Genomic DNA, 25,869 nt, shown 5'->3' on the forward strand with positions numbered 1-25,869 from the left:
GAACTGGAAGTCCACCAGCCCCAGTGCTCTGCCAGTTTCACTTGGTGTCAGTCAGCACTGGGGTCACCCACCGGTAAGGATCACCATAAAGATCCCTAGGACAGAAGAAAGCATGCATAACGGGGAAGGAAAATGTGCTCATGATTTTGGGGAAATTATCATATTTATGTTTATTTTGGAAAAATCAATATGAATATGTATGTAAAATACGGTATATAAACATAGACTTTCCCTACCTCAGCATGCACAGTGTTTGGAGGAGATATCCCCTTGCACATCCAGCCAAGTAAAGAATTCCTGCTTCTTAATGAATACTGGTGTTAAGGAAGTGGGTTTTTTTGCTGAATTTTTTGCAACACTGACATGTTCCTGAGTGACAGACTGTGATGTTGGCTACTGACTTTCCCCAAGTGATGGATTGGTGCCTTACTGCTTTATCTGGCTACCGAGTCTCACCCAGTCAATTCTTGAGGGTTGGAGCATTGAGTGAGGCCTTGGTGCCAGTGTTGTTTGAGGGGAGATTTTTATTGCTGGTCTTAGCGTCCAGCTCCAGGTCCATCAGAGGAACTTCCTCAGCCTTGACAGGTTCAGGCAGCTGAGGCACCCAGGAGTGCCAGGTATGATTTTGTTGTTCCCTCAAAGGGAAGTGCTCCCCAGCTTCAGACCTGCATCTCTGCAACTGATCCCGGGCAGATGTTCCCAGACAGAAGTCTTCAGGGCCAGGCTGTGTTCCAGAGCCCATCACTCCATGCCTTATCCTCACCACACCCTCTGCCATCCTGGGGTTTTGTTTTCTTATCAGCCTGCATTGCTTGGTGCAAACTTGCTATAGCTGATGCCTTGTGAAGGCTGACCTAGAGCAGAGATTAGACAGAGTTAAAGAATAAAATAGGTATTTATTAAGAGGACAGATCCACCTTGTGCAGCACAACCCAACAGATCCATGCAGCACAACCCAAAATGGCCACGAAATGGACCACAGATCTCAGGGTCTCACACTTCTATAAGTTTTGGTCCATTAACATATTGTCCAATTGCAACTTTAGCCCATGAAGTCCCATCCTTCTTGTTTTCTCTCTTCAGTCCACCACTGTTTATGCTCTTGGGCCTGAGATCTGGATCAGCTGTGCTTGGGTCCTCAGCTAAAGGAGCAATTGTTTTGATTATCTATTCTGTGAAGAGAGCTTACTACCCCCTAATATGAAGCCTACACTCACATAACAAAGCAGAGCAGAATCTAAAAATATAAAAGCTAAAACCTGAGGCACCATAGCAGCAACAAGATCCCTCCTGCACAGAGTCATAACCCCTCTCTGCATCCTCCCCAGGGCCATACTCCGCCAGGCCAGGAGCCCAAAAAGTTCAGCAAGGGGGAGGCACAAAGTCCTGCCCTGAGGACAGGCCTCTCCAGGCACCTGCACATTCAGCTGTCCAGCAGGACACCCAGCTTTGCAGACAAAGCCCTGGAGGTCGTGCCAGCTGCCAAGCTGATCATAAGCCAGCAATGACCCCTTGCCACTAATGGTGTTCTGGACTGCTTTAGGAGTTTTGCCAGCACGACGAAGAAGCTGATCCTTTACCTGGAGCACTGCATTCAGTTCTGAGCTCCCCAGTACAAGAGAGCTGCACGTGCTGGACAGAGTCCAGCAAAGTGCCATGAAGATCATCGGGCGACTGAAGCATCTCTCCTTGGAAGATAGGCTGAGCAAGCTGGGATGGTTCAGCCTGGAGAATAGAAGGTTTGGAGAGGATCTGATCAATGTGCCAAAAGGCCTGAACCTAAAAGGTCCTAAAAAAGATGCTGCAAAGAAGATGGAGCCAGGCTCTTTCCAGCAGTGTCCTGTGACAGGAGAAAGAATATTGAAGAGCAGATTGGGCATGATTCTGGTAAGTGGCTCTAGCTGTCTCTGCTGAACCAGAAAACAGGATGACATCCAGAGATCCCTTCCAAGCTCAACCTTTGTGTGATTCTGTGAAAGAATTTGTGTAAAGAATATAGTCTAATAATTTCATTTTGGAGATATTAAATAGGAAAATAAGGAAGGTAGCACAGTTCTGCTTTACTTATGTTTGTTAGTCATCTGCAGGACACATGCTGGAATGTATGATACAAGTCCAGTTTCTGCTACTAGGTAAATGACTGAAATCTAGGACTGCTAGGAAAGACTCCAAGCCATTATGCTACAGAATAAATGCTTTCTTTCTCTTCTGCTGATTCTTTTTCAGTTGAAATTCTTCTGTCTTCTCAACCTTACTTTTTACTTCCCAATGTTGTCCTTGTTTTCAATGATAAAAACCACAACCTTTAAAATAATTTATTCACAAGTAACAAAATCACAAAACACTATTTCTATTATTAGAAAGAAGCCAGATCTTCCCTCTGCTTGACCCTTCCTCCAAGCCATTTTCTTCATGTTCTTCTTCTCTAACAGATGAGTCATGTTTTCAGGCTATCTGCTCCATAGTAATCTTCCTCCCTTTACAGTGTCTTTAATATTTTTCTCCAGTCAGGATGATAGTCCAATCTTTCCATAAAGTGCCAGGGTACTCTATGACCAGCTCAAAATTTTGTCCTCCAAATGGAGTAAACAAAATAAAATATGCATGTAGTATGCGAATTAAACAAAATCCATAACCTTAACTAATGCATTCTAATCTAATTAAATAATGCTAGCTATTATGGATTATAAAAAAAAAAAAAAGAGAGACAGGGAGAAAAGTAATGGCCTATGGATTTTCTAATAACTGAATGCCATAATTATGCATCAAGAAATATTCATATATATATAAAAGATAGGTCTAATAAAAAGTTTAAAATACACAAACAGGAATCGAGCCATCCATATGTATTCAACAACCTTTTAAAAAGCTGTCTAGCTTGTACTTTTGAGTTTCAAAAATTAGGAGGTTGGTCCACATGATTTAAACAGTCGGTCAACACTGTGTATGTTTTCATTAATGTAACCTTATCTACTTCCTCAATCAAGTGCAATGCCAGTGCCACAAATATAGTGTCCCTTTTCAGCATTTACATTGTATAATAAGAATGTAAATAGATTTTTTGTATATTTGAATGACTAAACTCTAAAAATGTGTTAATCATAAAAGGCTTTTGTTCCTGTTGCATAGACTACGTGACAATACTGACAATGGTACCACCATGTTTGCTGTGTACTGTATATACTGTATTTAGGAGCATATGGAAACATCACTAAGTTGTTTCTATTGCACTGAAACAGTAATTTCAACAGATTAGTCCTTTCCCTCAGTACAACCCTATGTCTTGCTGCTTATCGTCCTTTTAAGCATATAAACCAGCAGTGCATAATTGACTTCTTAATCTTTTAACAATTAACTCTCAATACAGACAGCAAATACACTTTGTTCCAAAATGCAGTGTCCAATTCCCTTTCACTCACATGCTCCAAGGCAGCTGCAAGGCAGGGAGCTACAGATCTGGGGACCTGTGATATGCAGGGGACAGAAAGGAGTCTTTCCCTGTGTGTCTAGGCCCGCAGTCACCAGTAACACACTCCAGGTGTGGAGCTTCAAGAGAACATCTGCTCTGACTAAACAAACGTTTTCAGACAACCCATGCAACCTTCCTGCAAGGGACACACAGGGGCAGAAATTATCTGATTGCATACAGGACATTAATCAGCATACACAGGAAAAAAGGTTGGTAAGCAAATACTTTCCTTTGTCATTCAGATACTGGAAAAAGAACTGGGTATAAAATTGGCTGAATTATAATATTGGCTTCTATTTAAAGATAATTTCTTATTTTCCATAAAACAATGTCCCGTGCATGCATCAGAAATCAAATCAGAGATATCATTTTGTTTGCTTGCATTAAAATTTTCTGAAGTTCTGCTTCAATCAGAGAAACATCTCTGTCTATTCCTACTAATTATATGGTGATCTTCAAAACTCAGATTTTGCTGCCTATTGGTTAGGTTGCTTTTAGCAAAGGTAGCATGTTGTTTCACTGTAACAAAGCTGATGGATTACTTGGAAGACAGAATTCTTATCATAATTCTTGGTAAATATTTGAGCTCTCTGTATTTAGAATCCTTCCCTGTTTATCATTATTCATGTGGTTGCCAGAAAATAATGAAAAATAGTCCATTGTGTATTTTGATACCACTGACTACTTCCTTTTGAATTTTATTTCATTTTCTAAAAAGGTAGTTAAGAATACTTAATAAATACTTTAAAATATCACTTCTCATTAAAAGGAGATGTTTTCAATCCTTGTGATTGCAGAGGAACAGCTGAAAAGAAAAAAATAAATGGACGAAGAAACCAGAGAGGGTAAGTAAACAAAACCCTGCTTTTCCCTGCTTTCTGACTCTATGGGACAAAAAAGCCATGACAAACCAAACCTAGTGAGTTTGGTGACCCATTTCAATTAATTAAATTGAAATTTTGTGCTTGCAAATTTCAAAGCAGAGGTTGTGTGACAATCGCTCAAAACACTAAGTCTTTTAAAATACTATTTCCATCTTGCAGAGCTCATACGAAAGAAAGTCTTGTAAGCAGATTTAAGGTCATTGTAGCATTAACTCTGAGGGCAGTTACAGAAGGTCTGTTTCTCAGGTATTTCAGAGACATCTCAGGTGGCCTAGAGAGCTAGGACATGAAGGCATAGAGGCCAACACACAGGGCTGTTCACATTCCCCCGGGACTGGAGAGCATCTCTGGATAGTCTTGCTGAACTTTAAACCACTGAATGATTTTTGTGCTATTGCTCTCTCCAGTACATTCCTTGTCTCCCAGAGCTGCCCTTCTTGCGCAAGCAAAGCTGCAGACATGTCGTAGCCTGTGTCTCAGGTGGCAGCTCTGTTGTCCTGTTTTCCTTTTCTCTAACAGAATAACGCCCCATCAGAACCAGGCAAAGAGAAAGGGAGTTCCATCTGAGAAGAGCTGGCAGTAAGTTTCCATTGGATTAATACTTCTCTGGCATAGAATGCTCTCAACAGATAAACAGATTAAGACTAAGGAATGGAAATAACCAAACTGCACATTCATTAAAATCAGGCTAAAGGAATTAATCGAGTTAATTTCAGATAATTGCTCGAATGCTCTTTCCAAGACTTCAGAGTAAAGACAACATGAGAAAATATCTTAGAGCATCCAAGGCTGGATGGAGCTCTGAGCAACCTGGTCCAGTGTGAGGTGGTCCTTGGCAGGGAGGCTGAAATTAGGTCCCTTCCAACCCAAACTGTCTATGATTCTGTAATTCTTTGTGGACTTATTGGACTAGGTTTATTTCTGACCATGCTGAGATAAAAATCTCAATACATGTGCAAAAAAACTCTACTTCATGGAAACTTGGTGAAAATAATGCAAACAAGAGAAAACACAGTAAGATTTCATACTTTGACAGACAGCCTCTAAAAAACCCAAATGCACCAAACAAGCAAACCATGCTGGAACTTGACAGTAACTTAGTACCTGATAGTGTGAGAAAGATACAAAAGGTTTGGTTAGACTGCAAGTTAAGCATGCATTTAATTCCTCCTTGGAAACAACTGGTTTGCATTTACAGTGTGTGACTTTTTTTTTCAAAAGTGTTATGAATTTGTCTAAATTTGAGAAAACATTTCCTTTTTCTGAGCAGCCCCTTCATTTGGAGTGTAATTTAACTTTCTGTGCTTGTACTTTTGCGAATGCTTTGGAGAAACCTTTCAAGCAATAATCAAAAGCAAGCTTGGTTGTATTGCCAGAATACTGCAGTCAAAAGCAAGCATCAGGCTTTTCATTCCAGGCATACAGCAGGTGACAACAGTATGACTCCTGCACTGCAGCTGGCTGTGGGACTGTAATCTCTCTCAGAGAGATGCACGCTCTTTCACAATAGTCACTCTTTCTTAAAATTCATTCCTTTTCTATATGTTCTATATTTTTCCCTTTAATTTTCTTTATTTTCTGCTCCATAAACATTATTTTGAGCTAACAATTCTAAAACAAGGGCCTTTCCAATCACATTCAAGTGTGAAAAGGGTGAACCAAAACTAATCCTGACACAGCTTTGAGGACTAAATTTTTTTTCCCTGTAGCCTGCTTATTTTTCCCTCTATTTTTACTTTGAATTCTTTCTTATAGACCATGACTATTTTGGTAATAGAAGTAATATAAGAATGCTGAAAGAAAGCTAGGGCTGAAACCTAGTCTAACATCATCATCCCTTTTACTTATTTTCTCTTAAGATTATGGGTTTATTGGTTCAGTTTATGAAGTCTGCCAATTGGACTTTACCTGGAGTGAAATTTACTGGTTGATTCATTTCAGTGAATCTTGCATGCTTGCATGTGGCAAAGAAAGCTGAGCAAAGGTTTCCAAGTCATAGACAAGCCATGGCACTCAGGAGGTCTTCTGTTTGTGCCCTTGGCCATTAAACAATAACATTCTGAGAAAGGCAGAAAGGCAGTAAAGGAGCCATATGAGCTAAAACAGAGGATCTTTTAATGGCACATCTATTGGAAGAATAAACTTGCAGCTACTTCAATTGTTTCTTAACATAGAAAGATGACACATTTGGCCAGAGAGGTAACACACTGTAATCAAGAAGATTTCAAGGTAACTAAAAAAGTCTCTTTACAAATTGAAGACTTCAGAAATTGATGGGTTTAGAATTTTTGTTTAGAACATTAAAACATTGTACCTCACATGCTTTAACTTCATTTGTATGTTTATGTGCAATTAATGCCTGATGCTTTAATTTCTAAGCTGCTCTTTTACCACTACATTTCATATACTTTATGATGCATACAAGATCCTGCTTTCTGCAAGAATTCCCCTGAATTTTACAAGTATATTCATTGAATATTGTTTAAAATGTAAACAAGCTTGAGGAATATAACAAAAGTACAGCTTGTCAGTAAGATATTTCTAAACTACAGGGTTTAGAAAAGCTTCTCAGATTGCTGAAGTGTTCCTGAATCATAAATTGTCACATAAGACATTTCAAATATTTGTAGTGATCATGGCTGAAACTTTAAAAAGGAGACTGGTCAATGCTAACTATATTATGTTCAAAGGATTTTGTATGATCTTCAAAACTTCTCCCCTATGACTGTTTGAAAATACGACAATTAATTTTTTGCCTGAAATACCTTACAGAATTAATAATTATTATGCTAAAAAGGTTGTTTTCCAAACATCAGTTTGTGTTTGTGCACAATTTTTTTTGAGACTGCAGGACGCTATTGTAAATAATGTAAATAATATAAATATTGCAAAGTTATTATTCACCATTTATTGCAAATGCCAGAAAATCCTATGGTGAAAACTGGATACTTCAGTAGATGAAGAAGTTTCAGAGTATAGTGCCTGCAATTTGTGTATGCTCAGTCTGTTGATCAGACTGTTTAAACTTTTGGTCTCAAATGGTCTCAAATTCTGTCACACCAGAAAATACAACTTAGGCAGCAAAGAACAACATTTGATGCATCTTACAGGTATATGGTACATAACAAACTTTCATGCTATACCTATGATAGTATATGCCTGACATGTTTGTTTCCACCTTTTTTTTAGGATTTGCCATGGGACAGTAAAAAATTCTAGACATAGTTTTGATTACAAGTTAAAAATCCTGCGCAATCCTTTATTTACTCTTAACTCCCTTCTTCTCTTTTGTGGGTCTTTTTATTCTAGTAAGTCCCAATAAGGTATTTTTAACAGTTCTCAAATTAACTGCTGGAATTGTAATTAGCTTGTTAACTTTCATTCTATGTCATAAAACTCAGTGTAAATTATTAAAATGCATGTATTTTATATGTCTGAGATGACTAAATCTATTATTGCCCAGCTCCAAGCATGTTATGCACGTGGATTTCAACAGTTGCTGGAGGAATATTGGTGCTGTGTGTCTCTCTGAAGATCTTTCTCCCCTATTTCTGGGCAGACCTGATCTATTTCTTGAGACGGAAGAGGTCAAAGGCAACAGTAAAAAAGTGGGCAAAAATTGGAATTCTCTCCATAACTGACCTTTTCAGGCATTCAGTGGAAAAAAATCCCCACAAGCCATTCCTTATCTATGAAGGGACAGTGTACACTTATCAGGATGTGGAGAGGAGGAGCAACAGGGTAGCACAGGCCTTCCTGCACTATGGGAATCTGAGAAAAGGTGACACTGTGGCCCTGCTGATGGGTAATGGACCTGACTTCATCCATGTCTGGTTCGGGCTAGCCAAGCTGGGCTTCGTCGTGGCCTTTCTCAACGTCAATATCCGCTCAAGATCTCTCCTGCACTGCATTAATACATGCTCAGCAAAAGCTCTGGTCGTAGGAGAAGGTAAGTTCTGTGTTGTGTTTCACTTACTGCTCACTTTCTACTGTTTCCTGCTTCTATCAAACATAGGAAATCAGAGCCCTTCAGAGCTGCAAGCTCTTTATATATACACACACTTAAAAGAGGGGAAGAATAGGAGGGGAAAAATTAATTAAGGAAAGAGACAGTGTTGTCTAGAAAGGAGAGAAAAGAGATAATGTCTACATTTCAAGAGTATAAATCCCATGCAATTAATTAGTAGAATTAAAAGCTGAAATCTGAAATTCTCCAAGGACAAGGTATCAGCAGCAATAATCATGCATCAGCAAGAAAACAGCCTTGGAAGATACTTTAGCATAATTTGATTTCCATTTTTATTTATTCGTTTATGTGGCTTATATAAAACTTCACTTACTACAGGAAGACACAGATTCCCTTTGTGATTTCCTTCAGGTCAAAATACCTGCATAAAAATTTATGTTACTTTATAACTACTTTAAGTAGCAATCCCAAGGTAGCATTGCTTGAAGCAAAGATTACAGTGCAAGGAGCTGCAATTTCATCTCTGTTTATGGCACATTATGCAATACTAGGCAATTTATGCATATTCTACTCCTGTTTTTTCATCTTTTGTACAGGTTGGCAGTAGTACCATAATTCCATATGAATCTGTGAGGGTTTGCTATTTGGTATATGCACCAACTTTTGGAACAAATGTGATTAAATTAAATCTTATATACTAGCATCATCAACTAAGTTCATGGTGTTTTACCAATTAAAATAAAAGCCACATGAGAAATATAGGGAACTTGAACATCATGATGATTTTTTCACTGTGCAGTATGCAGGTTAGCTCTCCTATGCCTGTGGTAGGTTTATACAGTGGTATGATATATCATTTCAATGCTAGTAATCAGTTCTGCAGTTGTATTTATTTTAAAAATTACCACGTGTTTTTTGTTTGTTTTAACTTGGCAGATTGTTTAGGATCAATAGAGAAAGAATTTATTTTGAATCTCTTGGAAAATAATGTTGCTGTCTGGATGATGAGCGCCAGTTCTCCTTTCCAGCATGTTCACACCCTACCAGACAAACTAGACAAGGTGCCTGATCATCCTGTTCCTTCCCATCTTGGAGCTGTCACTGACACAAGAAACACAGCTCTGCATATCTTCACATCGGGAAGTACAGGTGAGGATATGTACTAAGAAAGTACAGCTGCACCTCTGAAAATTAAGGCAGTATAAATTAAGCAAAAAGACACAAAAAGACAGAACTTGAATTTCCAAATCAAGACAGGGAGGATTGATTTACTTAGAAGCACAGTATACTTTAAAGTGTTTTTGAAATTACACAAGAGTGTAATTTCAGTTACTGAACTTCTACATAAATACTCCATGGCTGAAATTAATTTCTTGAATATAAAGCAAACAACGTCAGTCTCTAAGAGTCGCTCAGAAAGGAAGAACAGTTCCTCTGCTTCTGATTCTGAAATAGGAGTTAATTTTAGAGTGGAAGAATGGGGAAATCCATCCACTAGTCAATCCAAACAACTTCATAGAAGTTATTTGTATTGCAAGTAGAAGTGGCTCTCCAGAGGTTTTCCCATTCTCACTTTCTGGCAAGGGAAACCTGTATGTATATTTGACCTGCACATGCCTGTGAAGGTCGTGGACTTTGTCCCCCAAATGAAACAGACATGGCAGGGGCGTTGGGAATACATTTTACATTATCCCTTCCAACCCTAACTATTCTATAATTCTATGTTTAAATAGAATTACAGGCAGAAAGAGTGAAGGAGCTGAGAGGCTAAGGGGATATACTCATAAAACAGCAAAGCAGAGGACAAAGACTCAGAAGAAGAGAATTCTCTGTGTACATTCCCAGCATAATTCTACTTCAGCAAAATTATTAATGCATGCAGTACAATTGAAGTTATTTGCTCTTTCCCTTTGACAGGTTTCCCAAAAGCTGCTATCATCACTCACCGCAGGACTCTGGCTGCCTCCTTGGCATTGACTCAGTGTGGTGCAGTTTCTCAGGATATTATATATGTCACTCTTCCCTTGTACCACATCAGTGCTTCTCTTCTTGGCATCAGTGGATGCATTCAGTTAGGTAATATTTACCTTCTAGTGAAGTTCCATTAACTTGACAAGGCTATAACATGTTAATATTAGGTGAATAACTGCTTGGTAACTCAAATATTATGCTTACCAAAAATCTTTTGTAATTTTATCATTTTTATCACCTCCCCCATTTGTGGACAATATCTAAGGTATATGCACAGTTTTGAAGCTTAGAACAGACACTAATAATTGTATAAATCCAGCATAAAATGACTTGAGGTCTGTGTATTGTTAGCATCACTGCATGTATTCTGTAGGTTTAACCTGAAATCATCCTCCTACCCTATGCCAAAAGTCTGTAAAGGTATTCACACAGGCATCTGTGGTTGATTTTTAGTGTCAGAAGATACAAATGCATTGTGGAAGCCCAACCTTCTGAATAAGATTGACTAAATGTGTTGTGGAGCTTTTTCAGTCTCTTATTTGAGTAAGACCTACAGAGTTAGATTCATCATCTCAAAGTGAAAAACATGAAAAAGGACAAAATCTCCCCTTCTAAATTTGATAATGGGAGTTATTTGTAGAGAGCTATCAACCAGATATTTGCCAGGTACATCCTCATTTTCTATCATTAGAGTCTTGCCTAGATGCTGGGTTTTGGCACGCTAAGTATATAACTGGAGTGCTTTAAAATACATTTCACTGTTTTGTTTATTCAGGAACAAGGCAGGCAGGCATGCTGGCTCACAGTAACTGCTGGCGGGACTGCTTCTGCTTAACAGAAACACAAAGGGGATGGGAAAATGAGTGTATGAAGAGGTTTGAGGCTATGAATTTTCTTGGGACAGAAAATGTAGGGTAATGTCTTCCTTAGGTGTTTAGATAGAGATCTGGGAGTCTGGGATTTGAATGACAAAGCTTTGAGGAGGGTGAGGCTGAAGAGCTCTGAAAGGTTTCAAGATCAGGGAGCAACAGGCAAGATGGGAAAAGTGGAATAGAAGGTATTCAAAATTTGGAAGGCCCTGGGAAATGTCACACAGGACAAACACGACTTGGGCAAAAAGAAAATTTTGAAAAGATAGTAATTTGTAAATTTTTGACTTACAACACTTAGGAAGGGATAGGGTGGCAGATATGAGAGGGTAGAATGAAGTGGCTTTTGAAATTGAAAGCTCTAAAAGAACATCAGGGTCACAGAAAAGAAAATAGTTTTGATTCTCAGTTGTCAAGGAACAGAAAAAGGGGAATGAAAGGGAAACAACAAAGACAGCCTGTTTCCTTTTCACCACTTGTCACACAAATAGAGAAGCTGTGAGCAACAATTTTCCCCATTCCAAGATCTTTTATGAAGTTAAACTAGCTCATGATCATGACAGAAACAAAATGTTTAGGCTATTCCTAACAATGAATGATCACGAAAAGATTTGCTTCTGTTGCTTCTGTTACTCTAAGATTTTAGTTACTACTCATAAAAAGAAACAAGGCTTAATTGTGCAAGTTTCATTTAACGGATCCTGTTGGAAATAGCTTACAATTTATTTAATTAGCTGAATTTATCATTAACTGAATTAAGAGAACGACAAGTTTTTTCTTTCTTTTTTTTTTTTTTTTTTTTTTTTTTTTTTGTTACAATAGTGGTAGAAGACAAGAGGTTTATTTTAAAGGTTATTTTGAAATTTCTTACCTGTTTTCATCACATAGGAGCGACCTGTGTTTTGAAGAAGAAATTTTCTGCGAGAGAGTTTTGGAATGACTGTAGGAAATACAATGTTACCATGTTTTTATATATAGGAGAACTCTGCCGCTATCTCTGCAATCAGCCCTGTGTAAGTTCCATTTGCAAATGCAGCTTTAAGATATAGCAAATCTGAAAGTTAGATAGATTCACTAATTTCTGAACAGTATAGTATTTTCAATGTTTGATAGCTTTTTACAGCGTTCCTTGTGTCTTGTGTTCATTGCTATTACCAATAGCAATCAAGTTTACGCCAGCAAGTGCAGTGGTGACGAAGGAACGAGCCTGGCAGGACAGGACACATACCCTGACACTCACAGAAGCGCCTCTGCAAAGCCAGGCTTGTTGGCTTTTCATCTGAGTGACCAGCAGGTCACAACAGGGCAGTCAGGAAAAGGTGTAAGCTGTAAAAGCTTCAGCGTTCACAATGACCAAAAAGAGTTCATACCAGATTGAATGATTTAACAATTTCAGTGCTCTGCCCCAAAGTAATTGTTTATCAAGAGTGACCTAGTATGTTCAGTATTTAATGGACGATAGTTAATTTTTAACTTTGAAACTAATGAATGAGTTTTTATTAGTTTAAGTCTTTTTCTTAGAGGTCTTCCAAAGGCACAGTCTCTTACATGCCTGTATATCAGATGATGGATATATCTCCATGAAGCCAAAGAACTAACAGTACGGTGCAACCCCCCTGAGATAACAGTCCTAAAGATCATGATCAGGTTTGGAAAAAATTAAAATGTCACCAAACAGTGACAAGTCTGAAAATGCTTACTAAGTAGCAACTCTCACTTCTCAATGATAGCTTGGTTAATTTTTGGGAAAGCTTGGTTAACTTTTTAAATTTTATGCTTGATAGTTAGGATATTACTGAAGGGAGGTGACAAGAAGTATTCCGACATACCTCAGAAAACCTCATGTTCAAGCACAAAGTTCAAATGATCTCCAATGGTATTGGTCAGAGATTAATGCAAGGACTAGGAACAAGAAAATATCTGAAAGAATTCTCCAGCTGCTTTGAACAGAATCTTATTATTGGGTGGTCTGGATGTAGGAGAGGGATCAAAGACAAAAAGTACTGAAGGGTACAAGAAGGATAGCTGTTGGCCAGAGCTCAAGCCTCTACAAACAAGCCTGAAACAGAACTCAAGCCTGGCCAACAGCAACTACTGTATCAGTAGTCCATGGATCAGGAAACCAAAAAGGAATAATTAGCTAGGCCAGACCGGTTGTGTAAAGGTTTCTCCTGCAGGAAAAAGCAATGAGAACTGTATTTTCATGACTCAATAACAAAAATTTAACAGAGAAGAAATAGATACTTAACTGGCAACTGGTAAGAGGGAAAACCAGAAGTGGCCTGGATGAGTTGAGGGAGGTGAGGCTGCTAACAGGAGTGGATCAGGTACATCAGGAGCTCTGTCAACATCACGTATCTTACTAGGCTATGACCACATATAACATACAACCTGATGTTATATGCATATATAATATCTAACCTCTACTGTATCACACAGGTTCATCTGCAATGAAAGAAACCCAGGCAGGGTAATAGGGCTGGTATGGTTCAGGACTAGGACTGAACATGCTGGACCTGTTGGAGTATGCTCTACATCATGCACAGGGTGTCTGCCCTTCCCTCCTTCCACTGAGCATGCCCAGGTCTCACAAACTGAGAAACAGCATGGATTTGGAAACTAGGAGGCACTTGGGGATTTCTCCATGTGGACAGAAACTCTGTGACTGAGTATGTCAAAGAATGTTTTTAAAGAGAACCATGTAACTTTTAAATAAAGACATTTAAAATTCAAGGTAGTTCAGGGAAATGTTGCAGATCACACCTGTTGAACCGGGCGTGAACCAAGATAAGAATGTAGGAATAACAGTTTCTCCTATTGCTTGTAATCTGTCAAACTCTTGAGTTTTACTTCAAGTCTTAAAGTATCACAAAATACTTTAGGGAAAAAAATCAAAACCCGTCATTTCATCCTGAAGACAAAGTGTTGAAGAAGGGACAACATTATGCATGAAGGAAGTCTCCCAGTCAGCGTCCCAGCTGGTTTAAAATTCAGTTGGATTACATACATGTGACCGAAAACATTTATTCCTTCAGAGTTACCATTAAAATTGCAAAAGAAAACACGTCTGATTAGGCAGAAGCAGGGAATATCAAACTCCAGTTTCACTGCTGTGTTTAACAGTGAGGTTTGGTCTGCATTACAGTTATGCTGTTGTGGCAAATAATTTATCTGCCATAAAATGCAGTTCTGGATCAAATGAAGTTGTCTGCTAATACATAGTTCACAAAACAATTTTATGTGAATGTTTTTGAAAGTCAAAAGTTTGTGACTCTGCTAAAATGTTTCAGTGCAATTACAAGGCAAAGTTCCATCTTTAAATCACCCTAATATTATTTAGAAATCAAACATAATTTTACAGTTTTAAAGATTAGAATAACACTGCAACAAAACCAAACCAACCATTTATTTGATTTGAAGAAACCGTTCCTGTTGACCTGAAATAAGTTTATTTTCTGCTGACATTTAGCCATACAGTAACTTAATTACTCAGTCCCAACTACACCTCCAAAAAAGTGAGGGCTTCTGAGAGTCTTGACCACAGTCCTATGGACAGGGGGCTGAGCAGTCTGCTCCTATGCCAAAACTTGCACTTATGCAAGTAAACTTTTGAATAGTTTACCACAATAATTGCATCACTAATACGTAACAAACAACACATTAACAACTACATTTTGACTGCAGATTTTATTATAATCTTTTGATGAATTTCGATTTAAGATTAAAAATGAACCTAATAATACGAGTTATTATAGCTTTGAGTTATTCTGCTGCTTTTTCAGGTTCCATAAGGAACATGGCAGATGTGAAAAATTTTCTACCAAGTATCATTACAAAAAGAACCAACTTTTGTGTATCACAAGTGTTTTCTAAGTCACAATTTTGTTGATACAGGAAAACTTCTCTTTTTTCCATTCTATGGAAAATGGCACTTCCTTAAAATCCATTTATTTACAGCTAAAATCTTTTAAACTTTTCAATATACGTCCTCTTTATAGAGTTCATAAGTGAAAATTCAAAGAATTACAGAAATAAAGTTTTCACCCTGCAAAAGCCCCTCAACCTCAGATCAAGATTGCTTATGCTTTTCTGTTTTATTTTTAAAAAATCAACAACAACAGCAAAAAACCCCATTCGGTGAAGTATTTTAGTCAAGGTGGCAGTTCACAAATGAAAATTGTTCTGTTAGAAAGTACTAGGTCAATTTTAGGTATTTAGATCCACTTTTCCCAGCTACAGGATGTTTCTTTTTGTGTCTGTTCACAGAAAGAAGAGGACAGAGTTCATGAGGTGCGCATTGCCCTTGGAAATGGTATCAGACCTTCTGTATGGAAAGAGTTTCTGATGAGGTTTGGCCCAGTTAAAATATTTGAATTCTATGGGTCCACAGAAGGAAGTCTTAGTTTCCTGAACTATACTAATAAAATAGGAGCTGTGGGCCGTGCTGGCATCTTCTCAAAGGTAAGGATTATCAAATCAACCAACCAACCAACCAACAAACCTACCAACCAATTAACCATACAATAATTTAAAAAAAATTTAAAAGGCATGGGAAAGGCAGAAATTGTAAAGAACAGGAAGGAAGAAAATGCTTCCTTCTTTCCAGATACAATAACAATAATAATTGGTCCATGAAAACAGAAGCCTTATTCTTAGCCACTTCCTTGACTCTATTCTCTGTACATGTATTTTGAAGCCACAGTAAATATACACAATGAGTACATAGAAGCTCGTGTACCCAACTTTTCCCCTAAAATATATTTTAAGAACCCCAAACTGTCTGTATAGAAGTGACTACCCAAAGGACTGGGTAATGACAATTCTTATTAATTGTTTACTAATCATCCTGAAAATTCACATATAATAAATGATAAGGCCAGAAACTAGTTTTGATTTGACTTTTTGTATTAATCAGGAGATAGATATTCCAAAGAAAACTTATACAAATTTGTTCTTTGGCTGCATCTTCACTCATTAAAACTAGCATCACGTTTTCTCTGAAATAAGATTAACAATATAAAAAAAATCAAAATTCTCAGCAAATGGAGGAGAAAAATACTAATTTCAAAATATCTAAGCTATACCTTTACAAATACAACCACTGTTTAAACTCTCAGTGTTTCTACCATAAAAACACCCTGACAGTCTCAAATGCTTTTCCAATTTGTACAGTTTCTGTGACTCATGAACATCATACAACAATGAAATAGTATTCAAACAATACTAAAGATTCAGATCAGTTAAGATCAAGACCAGATTAATGACTTCCAAATGATTTCTGCTTTATATCTGAGATGCCAAAAATGCCTTGGCATGATGATGATGATAACAACTCTGCAAGACTTTGAATCTTCTAGCAATCTTAACCACGTGGATGGAGGATTGAGGCAGGAAAGACTAATCAGGTCATTAAGTTGAAAGTTTCCATTTGCACCTGTCTGGTGTAATTTTTGAGATGTCTGTAAATTTATTTTGGATTTGTTTTTTGTCAGAGAATCATCTTGATTTGCATTCCAGCAATATTAGAAATGGATGGCAGTATTAAAGCAAAACTGACAATTTGATCAAATGCACTTTATCCTTCGTATAAATTATTTGAATCTGACCCTACTCTTAGACAAGGGCTTCTTTTTATCAGTAAAGGAGATGAACACTCACCTTTATATGTATACTTAGTGTTGCTTATCATGATACGAACACTTTCTGACAATTGCCTCTTAGAATACTGTCAGTTTATTTCAGGCTGTCTCAAGTCTTCAAAAGTCAATAGGGACTATTCATTAATTCAAAGCAATTCTTATCCAATCTAGAAAATTAGTAAGAAAGAGGTGTTTTTAAGTATGCATATGTGCTTTTTTTCTTTTTTTTTTTAGTTTCTACATTCTTTTGAGTTGTTGAAATATGATGTCTGGAAACAAGAACTTATAAAAGATGAAAATGGAAGGTGTAAGAAAGCACCCACAGGTAAGGAAAAATATTAGTTATCTGTTAACTAACAGATAACTCAATTTAGAGGATGAAATTTCTGTAAGCAACAGATTTTTGATATACACCTGGAACTTGAAAATAGAAAAAATTGGAAAATAGATCCAAACAGAGATCTGTTGCTAATATATGCAATAATATATCCAAATATTTATAAATTAACCCAAAATAAAAAATTGCAATAATATTAGAACATTAGTAATATTTGGGACCCATAATATTTTTATTCTCACTTGAGAAGAACTTGTTCCTATTCCTGGAAAAATCAGATTTTTTAGTGCTTCTTTTTTTTTTTTAAATAAAAAAAATACAGTAATTCCCAGCTATGTTGCGCTCTGAGGCCAGATGTTTAAAGATGCTTTCTAAGGTTCAGATTTAAAATTCTGATGAAGGACAGAAAAATTTCAAATTGTGGATCATATTTTTATGATTAGTGACAAAACCAGATTTATCATTTTAGTACCTAGAGTTTCACAGACTTCCCAAAATCCTACTTAAAATGGAATACTCCACCTCAAAGAGTTGAAGCTCCCAGACTGAAAATAAGGTAGCCTCCTAGCTGAGAATATCCTTGAGAAAAATCCCCAAAACTGAGTCTCACCAAAGACAGCACTGCATTTATCAAAGCCACATCAAATATTCATGTGCCTGTGTACACATGCACGAATCCATCTGAGTCAAAGTTAACAGTTGTGGGGAAAAGGTCTTTAACATCACTGGTTTTAGTATGTAGATTTAATTATCATAGAGATAAAAATCCTGAAGGTAGAAGAGAAAGACCTAAATGATAGTAGGTTATGATAATGTCAGATCTCAATGACACACAGTAGTACTGGTCATCAAATCAGCAATTATTATTGTTTATAATTGATAATATAACTTGATATAATATGATATGATATAATTTTTGTTATTTTACTTTATGGTAGTAGTACTGGAAAAAAAAAAGTAGCAATCTTCTATTTTTTCTGATAAAATATTATTTGCTGACAATATCCAAATAAAGAAAAAGATTTTTTTTTCTTGAAAAGAGCTTCCTTCTTCACTACAGTCATATTAGAAAGTGCACAAAAAATTATTGTGTTCTCAGTGAAATTGATAAAATTCCCAGTTTCATGACACAACTAGAAAAATTTTGCAGCTTACACATAATTTTTAGGTAACTCTGAAGCTGTTGCTGGATGCAATGTGAGATAGTAATGACAGTAAATTCACAAAATGGACTGGAGAATCCTTCTGTAAAAGTGACTAGGGGTTAGAGCAACTCTGTTTTGTTTGGTTGTTCTTTTGTTATAAATTATGCATGGTATTTGCAGCAACGTCAGCTCCTCTTCTGAAAGGTAGTATGAGCTTTCATTCTATTTTCCATATGGAGTGTTCAAAAAAATGAAGAGGATTAAATTTAGGACGCAGAAATACAGCTATGAAGAAAATTATTTGTTGGAAAACATCTCCTTACATCTTCTGAAGGAGTTAAATAAATGTTTTTCGAAGATGGAATTATCTTTAAATCTCAGGAGCACATTGAGAACAAAGCCAGTAGTTATCACAAATAAAGAATAATAAAAGAAACATGTTTAAAGGGCATTCTGAATCAATTCCAGTGCAGTCAATGGAAGCTTTGTCCTTGTTATAAATAGGACTTAGGCAGCAACAAGGAGTGATGCCCAGTAGGGATATGCTTCAGACCCCAGAGACCCCCTGATGATCAGGGGCACACATTGTGGATTACAACTTGTTTTGTCACACCAGAACACCAGTGCTAAGGCAGTAGCACCCCTATCCTCTGGAAAACCTCAAAGCCCTCAAAAATCTTAGATACTATATATTTTGCCTCTACACATATTGTTTGACTACCATCACCCTTTTCTAATGACATAAAGATAAAGGATACACAAAGAAAAATCATCTTTTCAATGGGTAAATGCTTTTACCAGGTAAGTGATGTACAACACACTCCAAAGATCTCTTCCCTGTGGTCCAGATTTTTGGAGGAGAAGGAAGCAAAATTATGTTCCCTTTTCCACTCACCCATTTCTTCTGTTCAGGGAAGAACTAAGGTAATGTAGCAATAAGACACATAAAACCGACGTGGCTTTCCAAAGGATTTTTAATATGATAATTTATGCTCTTAATAGCTCACTCTATATATGTTTAGATATACGTCTCTCTCTCTATATATATATATAGATGTCTATATATGTTTCCCCTTTTCATGGCCTGCAGGTAAACCTGGTCTTCTAGTTTTTCAAGTTACTGAGGATAGCCCATTTTCTGGATATGTTGGAAATAAAGAAGCCTCAGAGAAGAAACTCCTGCGTAATGTGTTTGTGGAAGGAGATGTGTATCTTGACACAGGGGACCTCCTAGTGATGGATGAGGATGGGTTCCTCTACTTCACTGACCGGGTGGGAGACACTTTCAGGTACAGCACAAAATTAAGAGTAAATCCATGGAAGAAATCACACAAATGCATGCCTGGATGACACAGGTCAGACTCAAACATGATGAATTTCAACTTTGAAAAATTCCAATATGTTGGAGTGCACTTTGGTGGACTTGATTCCTATCCTTAGTGATTTTGTTTAAACAAATTTGGCACTTCTTGTATCACTGGGTGTTCAAATATGACGGCACTAAACCAGACAATTCAGTTAAGAATGTCGCCCACATTAAAAGTAGTCCTCTGTCATGTATAGAATAAAACATGTATAAGCTAACATCTATATTAATATAAGAAATATTTCCAACAGGTGGAAAGGAGAAAATGTTGCTACTTTAGAAGTTGCAGACGTCATTGGTATGATGGATTTTGTCCAAGAAGTTAACGTTTATGGTGTAAGCGTAAAAAGTAAGACATTTCCTATAGTTTAAGAACATAAAATGAAGAGAGTAATTTCTTACTGTAACTTTTCTGTTCTTGCAACTGCATGCACAAGTACATGTAAGGATATAAGAAGTTTCAGCTTGACAATTCAGGCTTTTCTACAGTTTTTGAAATTTCAGTTACAGTAAAATGCTGCATTTAATAAACATGACATGCTGAAATTTTGTAATGAATGGAAGAAAAATTTGGATAAATTAAAAATTTTAACAGAAGTGAGAAATATGAAGCGAGAAATACAAAGTTATGAACTACGCAAGACTTCTCAGGCTACAGGCTTTCATCTGAAAAATGGTAAGATAGAGTATATTAAAAGATAATGTCTGAAACAACTATCTTATGAGTACTGTCCAAGAACACATGTATTTTTTTGTAATTGGAATGTTCTCAATCATATATGATGCTTCATAAAAATATAAAATATCATGCTGAAAAGCTGTAGGAATCCAAATTACAAAATTTAAAAAATTCTCAGAAGATGAAGCCATTGAAGAAACAGGTTGAGGAAGACAAACATTTTGTGGTGCTGAATAACTGTTCATTATTTCCTTTGGAGGCAACTAAAGTCTAGTATTAAAAGAAACTAGTCACACGAAGAAGAAGCTGTCAAGAGATAGCACTCAGAGATGGGAAACACAATGGGTTCACGGAAAGGGGATACATAAAAATAAAATTAAAAGGCCATCATCTGAATGGTTGATCAGCAGATGGCAGTCATGCAGTGCATGCAAATAAAATTGTGGTCTAATAGTCAAAGCATCTCTCATTATCATCTGCAGTTGGAGCTGATGGGGGCTCCTCGAAAGGGTTATTGCTACCTCAGGCAGTAAATAGCACATAAAAAAATGCCTCAAGATTCACATCAATTTTTGCTTGCAGTGTCAATTACATCTAGACAGCATGGTCTTTCATATTTCTGTATTGACTTGAGTCTCAAATATTGCCATAACAAACTCCACAGCATATCACCAGTTCAGTAACAGCAGATTCATTTTCAGGAAAAGGAATACCCATATTTTTTCTTTCCAGTGCCTTTAGGCAGACCTCAAGGCTGCTCATTTTTTCTGAACAGGTTTAACTGTGGCAGTTGATTTCTTCCAACTCAGATATTTTCTCCTCTTAAATTTTTTTCTTATGTTTCAATAAATAGAATGCAGGAACTATGTCTGGTACATAATTTTGAAAAGGGTTTTGTTTCAGTTTGCATGTCAAACATAATTCGATACCTGTAATTTACTAGGAATCACTTACGGTTTTTGTCACATATTTGTCTGTGGGACAGAGTACAAAGCACTCAGCACTGCCTTTACAGTGTACAATAGGCATTTAACTTTATATAGAACAAGTCTTATACATGTTTAAATCCATTAGTCTTTGTGTGGGTGTATTCAGGCTCTCTTTTTACTTAATGCTCCCTCTGATTTAATTAGTCATCATATTACCAGTGTTCAGGTAGGAATAAAACCTAGCAGGCAGTTCCAGCCACAGAGAATTCCCAATAAAAAGACATCAGTGACATTTTTTTAATTGAATAAACTCACTGAAAGTAACTTTTAAAGTTCTCAAATACCATGAATAAATAAAATAAAAAAAGTAATAAAATATCATAAACCTAATGAATAAAATATCATATACTTTATACTCAGTGATGTCTGAGAAAACAAGATGGATATATCACAATATCAATTTACTTGTTCTAAATATTATTGAATACCCCCAAATGTTACAAAACGTTCATATATGCTCTTACTTGTCATATTATTTTTCATTTTTTTTTAGATTATGAAGGAAGAACAGGGATGGCAGCTATTGTGCTTAAACGTTACCACAACTTTAATGGAGAAAGACTTTATAAGCATGTTGAGGCCTTCCTTCCAAGTTATGCCCAACCACGCTTTGTGAGAATCATGGTAAGACAATAAGGTGTCTGCCACTTGTATTTATCTTCTGTCTGACTTGAAAATTAGTCACTTCAACCATGGAATGCAGAATGCATTTTACAAACAGTTCAAATAATTGAAAACAAAAGGAAATAGTACCCTAAATTACTGTTCCTATGATTGTTATTATGATGAATTTTAGCAAATATATGATGAATTATGTTTCTGTTTTGTGTTATGGATCCATCCATACCTAAGAATCCTAGATGGGATTAGTAACTTTGCTGTTGGATTTTGCTTCAAAGTTCTTTAACCAGTGTCCTCTTCTAGTCAATAGAAGACTAAGCAAACATATGTGTAGCCTTACTCATAAGAGTTCTTCTTATAACAGGGTGACATGATCCATTTCAAACCTTTTCCTGATGTGGCCGTCCTTGAAGTGATTATTATCCACTATTACTGACAAGGCACCAAGGAAATACTGGGTTATTTACAACAGATAATAAAAGTTTTATGGAGATTTCCTAATGTGAGAATTAAAATGCATTCACATGTTTTAAAGAACAAAAGCAGAACTGGGATACAATTCTTTTTTTAACATCCACCTTAAAATACAAGGATTGCCCCCCTTGTGAGCACCCCACAGGCTGATCTGCCACCAAGCAGGAGAGCATGAACTGCAGAGGGTAGGAAAAGGCTCCACGTTGCATCATCTCAAAGTTTGTAGCTCACAGTTTTCTGCTGTTAGGGGATGCTGAGAGGCAGTTTTACTTTTCCCTAAGTACTGATAAATAGTCAAAAAGGTTTAAATTGAAGAATTTATAGATTGAGAAAACTTTTTTTTTTTCACTAACAGATTACTGTACTAAGTAAATGTACCTTCACATGCAGTAAGCATAGGTTATATTATCTGTGGGGCTTCAGGACATATCTGGTGTCTTCTGGGAAAAGCTTTTGGAACAGATTTGTCTTTAGAGTTCCACTAGATTAAGCAAATCTATACAGTGCTCTAAGGTTTATATGTGTGGAACCAACCTGTTTGCATTTATTTGTTCTCTGACTAAATCTTTTTTTAGGTAGCTGAGGAGGAGCCAAAGTAAACAAAGTTTCTAGCAGTACTAATTAACTGATATTTACATGTGTGCAAATTTTTATTAAAGGAAATAACTTCAATTTTAAAAAATCAAAATGAGAAAAAATTGTTGTTGCTTTATAAAATGTCGTAGGGGAGTATAGCAGCATACTTCAGTATATGCTGAACTCACAATTTTCTGTTTGGAAGAAAATTTATTCCCTTTTCTAGGTCCTGAGAAAGAGGTCACCCTAATCAACAGTGACAAATACTTGAAATTCTCATGCAAAATTGGATTAAAACCAAAATCATTCTTGAAAAATTTTCAGTAGTCCTCATGTAGGCTTTTTCTAATATAACTTGCAATTATGGTTGACTGGTTTTGTGCAAATCAGACAGACTGATTTTCTGTTCTCAGTATCTTCCACTTGATTCTAAAAGAATAGCAGAGGCATGGGGACAAGGATGCAAAAACCCAGGGGACTCCAGGGCTCTGTTATGTTTTCCACCTGCGTTTTTTTAACTTCCTTCCAACAAGAACTAAAAAGTGGATCTTTTCAGCATGGGAACTAAAACGAAATGTTCACTGTATTGAAAACACGTATAAGTAATAACAATGCTTGAGAACAGTCTGTTTTAAACTTTTCTCTACATGTAAACAACACTTGAAAGGCGAATTATTTATATACCACTTCTGCTCAAATACCCCAACCATTGTGTGCAGAACAACTTGTTCATGAATTGGCATTTTAATAATTGCTGTATAGAAACTCCTTATGCAGGCAAATAAGACAAGAGGGCATTTAACATTGTCGGGTTTAATGTTTTAAATTAAGTTTAGCAGTAGGAAATCAGAAGAGAGCCAATACCACAAAATCAGTCAGCTCTTTGCAGAGTGAACCAATTGTTCCATACTCTACTGATTTTGTGGTGGACTGCCCTAAGGAAAGTTAAAAGAAAATTGCATATATTGAAACAGAAACTTGCTATCTTGTGTGTTGTTTTAGCAGGAAAATTAATAAGAAAAAAATATTCATTTAGATTTAGATTTAGATTTGGATTTCACTGCACTTGTGAATCTGATAATTGTTTAACTGAAGAAATTGTATAGTAAATTGTATGATCTATTTTATTCAGTAAGTACATCATAATTTCACTCATATAGACTGAAATGGAATATTGCACCTTATTTGAATTATTTCTTTCATAGGATGTTATGCAAACTACTGCAACTTTCAAGCATCAGAAAACACAGCTGGCAAATGAAGGATTTAATCCAGAAATTATATCCGAACCCCTGTATTTCATGTATGAACCTGCACATTCTTATATTCCTTTGACAAGAGAGAACTACCAGAAGGGGGTTTCTGGTGAAATACGTCTATAAAGCATAGAAATAAAATTAATCTATAATACAGAAAATTTCAGATATACTCCTGAAACCATTTCAGGAGGAGTCACTATGCATTATTTGTTTTAAAAACACAAGGTATTCAAATTAATCTTATGGTATTAAAATTGGTTGCTTCCAAAGATACAGACACAATAGTTATGTGCATTGTGTAGGCTGCACTGCATCTGCTCATATAATTTCCTCACACATGGGCTTACATAAGCAAATTTTTATTTCACATTTCTCACTGATTCAAATTATTTTTGTCTGAGCCACCATTATCTTAACCTAGCTGAATATTTTACACACGTACATTTTATTCTGACTCTGCTTTTAAAATTAATAAATAATTAGATCAATAATGTCCTAGGCATTAATAAAGTGAGCCATCAGAAACATAAGCAAAATACTGCACAAGCACTGTATGTAGATCTGAGTTCAATATTTGACAATTATACAATGTAATATTTAATTGTAGTATTTTATGTGATGCTCTACTTCAGACTTTTATGGAAAATAAACATTCAGTGATGAAATATATTTGTAGTATTTAGTGTACATTATTTTCCACAATTTACACCAGAACACAGATTATTTGCAAAAATTCGCACTCAATGGTACACTATCTCTTTTTTAACTTACCAGTTGTCATATTCCTGAAGCTGAATTCTCATGAAAATGGGACAAAATTTACTATAGCTTCTAGGTTTTACTGGAAGTGAACATCTAGAAACTCTTAAAAGGAGCTAGAAAGTTTCAAAGGCAGAATCAAATCAGAGAATATAACATTAGCATACCTGCTGGATGTATTTTCCTTGAGTATACCTATCTGGTTTCATTTAAAAATCAAGCAAGTCTTCGCTTACATGAGGGAAAACTTCCCTCTTGTACAATTCCCTGAACTCGTGTGACCTTTTGCCCGGATTAATAAAATACCTGTACAATAAAGCTAATGCTCATCCCAGTTAGAGCCTTACAGACTTGCATGATTTCCCCAAGCATAAGACTTATTTTTTCTCAGTTTTCAGTATGTGCTATTACTACCACTGCTAACTCTGCTACCTCTGCCATAATGCAGTGATGCATGGCAACTGACTCAAACACCTTTGGTGCCTTGTAGAGCACAGGACACCAGCAGCCCCACACCACAGGAGCCCATCACCTAAGGTAAGGAACAATTTAACTAACAAAGGAACTCTGTTATGATCACAAAGGTCCAAACCCCTTGGTGACACCATGTATCTCTCAAGATCCTCTGCCGTTCCACATCACAGAAGTGTGTGTGACAGAAGCAGATGCGGCTTGAGGTCTGGAAGGCAGTAGGTGTGGGCAGAACTGGACAGATGGCATCCAGCACACCAGACACACCTAGGGCACACCAACATCTCCTATGAGACATAGGAGCTTGGAGTGAGAGAAGCAGAATTGTAAATAAAAATCTTTACTTTTAAGAATTGTCCATTTGTGGACTAGGAAGAGTACTGAACATAATACA

At 36.5% G+C, this 25,869-nt stretch overlaps 1 protein-coding gene and 1 long non-coding RNA gene across 4 annotated transcripts; one reads left to right on the forward strand and one right to left on the reverse strand.

Annotated features, from left to right (window-relative positions):
- Positions 1-155: 155 nt before the first annotated feature.
- On the reverse strand, positions 156-8,742 carry LOC134432314 (uncharacterized). The gene is made up of 2 exons (XR_010031290.1): positions 8,694-8,742; positions 156-854 (listed from the first exon to the last, which is right to left on the reverse strand). It is a non-coding gene; the product is annotated as an uncharacterized LOC134432314 (long non-coding RNA).
- Positions 4,777-24,914, forward strand: LOC134432311 (long-chain fatty acid transport protein 6-like). Of its 3 annotated transcripts, none has more exons than XM_063180896.1 (11): positions 4,777-4,932; positions 7,817-8,302; positions 9,257-9,469; positions 10,238-10,396; positions 12,049-12,173; positions 15,427-15,621; positions 17,034-17,124; positions 19,372-19,570; positions 19,899-19,996; positions 21,809-21,939; positions 22,301-22,478. In XM_063180896.1, the coding sequence occupies exons 2-11, from the start codon at positions 7,825-7,827 to the stop codon at positions 22,370-22,372; spliced, it is 1,761 nt and encodes a 586-aa protein (XP_063036966.1). In that variant the 5' UTR covers positions 4,777-4,932; positions 7,817-7,824; the 3' UTR covers positions 22,373-22,478. The 3 variants fall into 3 exon arrangements, with proteins under 3 accessions (XP_063036966.1, XP_063036964.1, XP_063036965.1); XM_063180894.1 differs by lacking the exon at positions 22,301-22,478 and adding an exon at positions 24,192-24,914 and having other exon boundaries at positions 4,778-4,932; XM_063180895.1 differs by lacking the exons at positions 4,777-4,932; positions 22,301-22,478 and adding exons at positions 6,387-6,582; positions 24,192-24,914.
- Positions 24,915-25,869: the final 955 nt, after the last annotated feature.

Source organism: Melospiza melodia, chromosome Z (assembly GCF_035770615.1).
Source record: "Melospiza melodia melodia isolate bMelMel2 chromosome Z, bMelMel2.pri, whole genome shotgun sequence".
Taxonomy (NCBI): Eukaryota; Metazoa; Chordata; class Aves; order Passeriformes; family Passerellidae; genus Melospiza; species Melospiza melodia.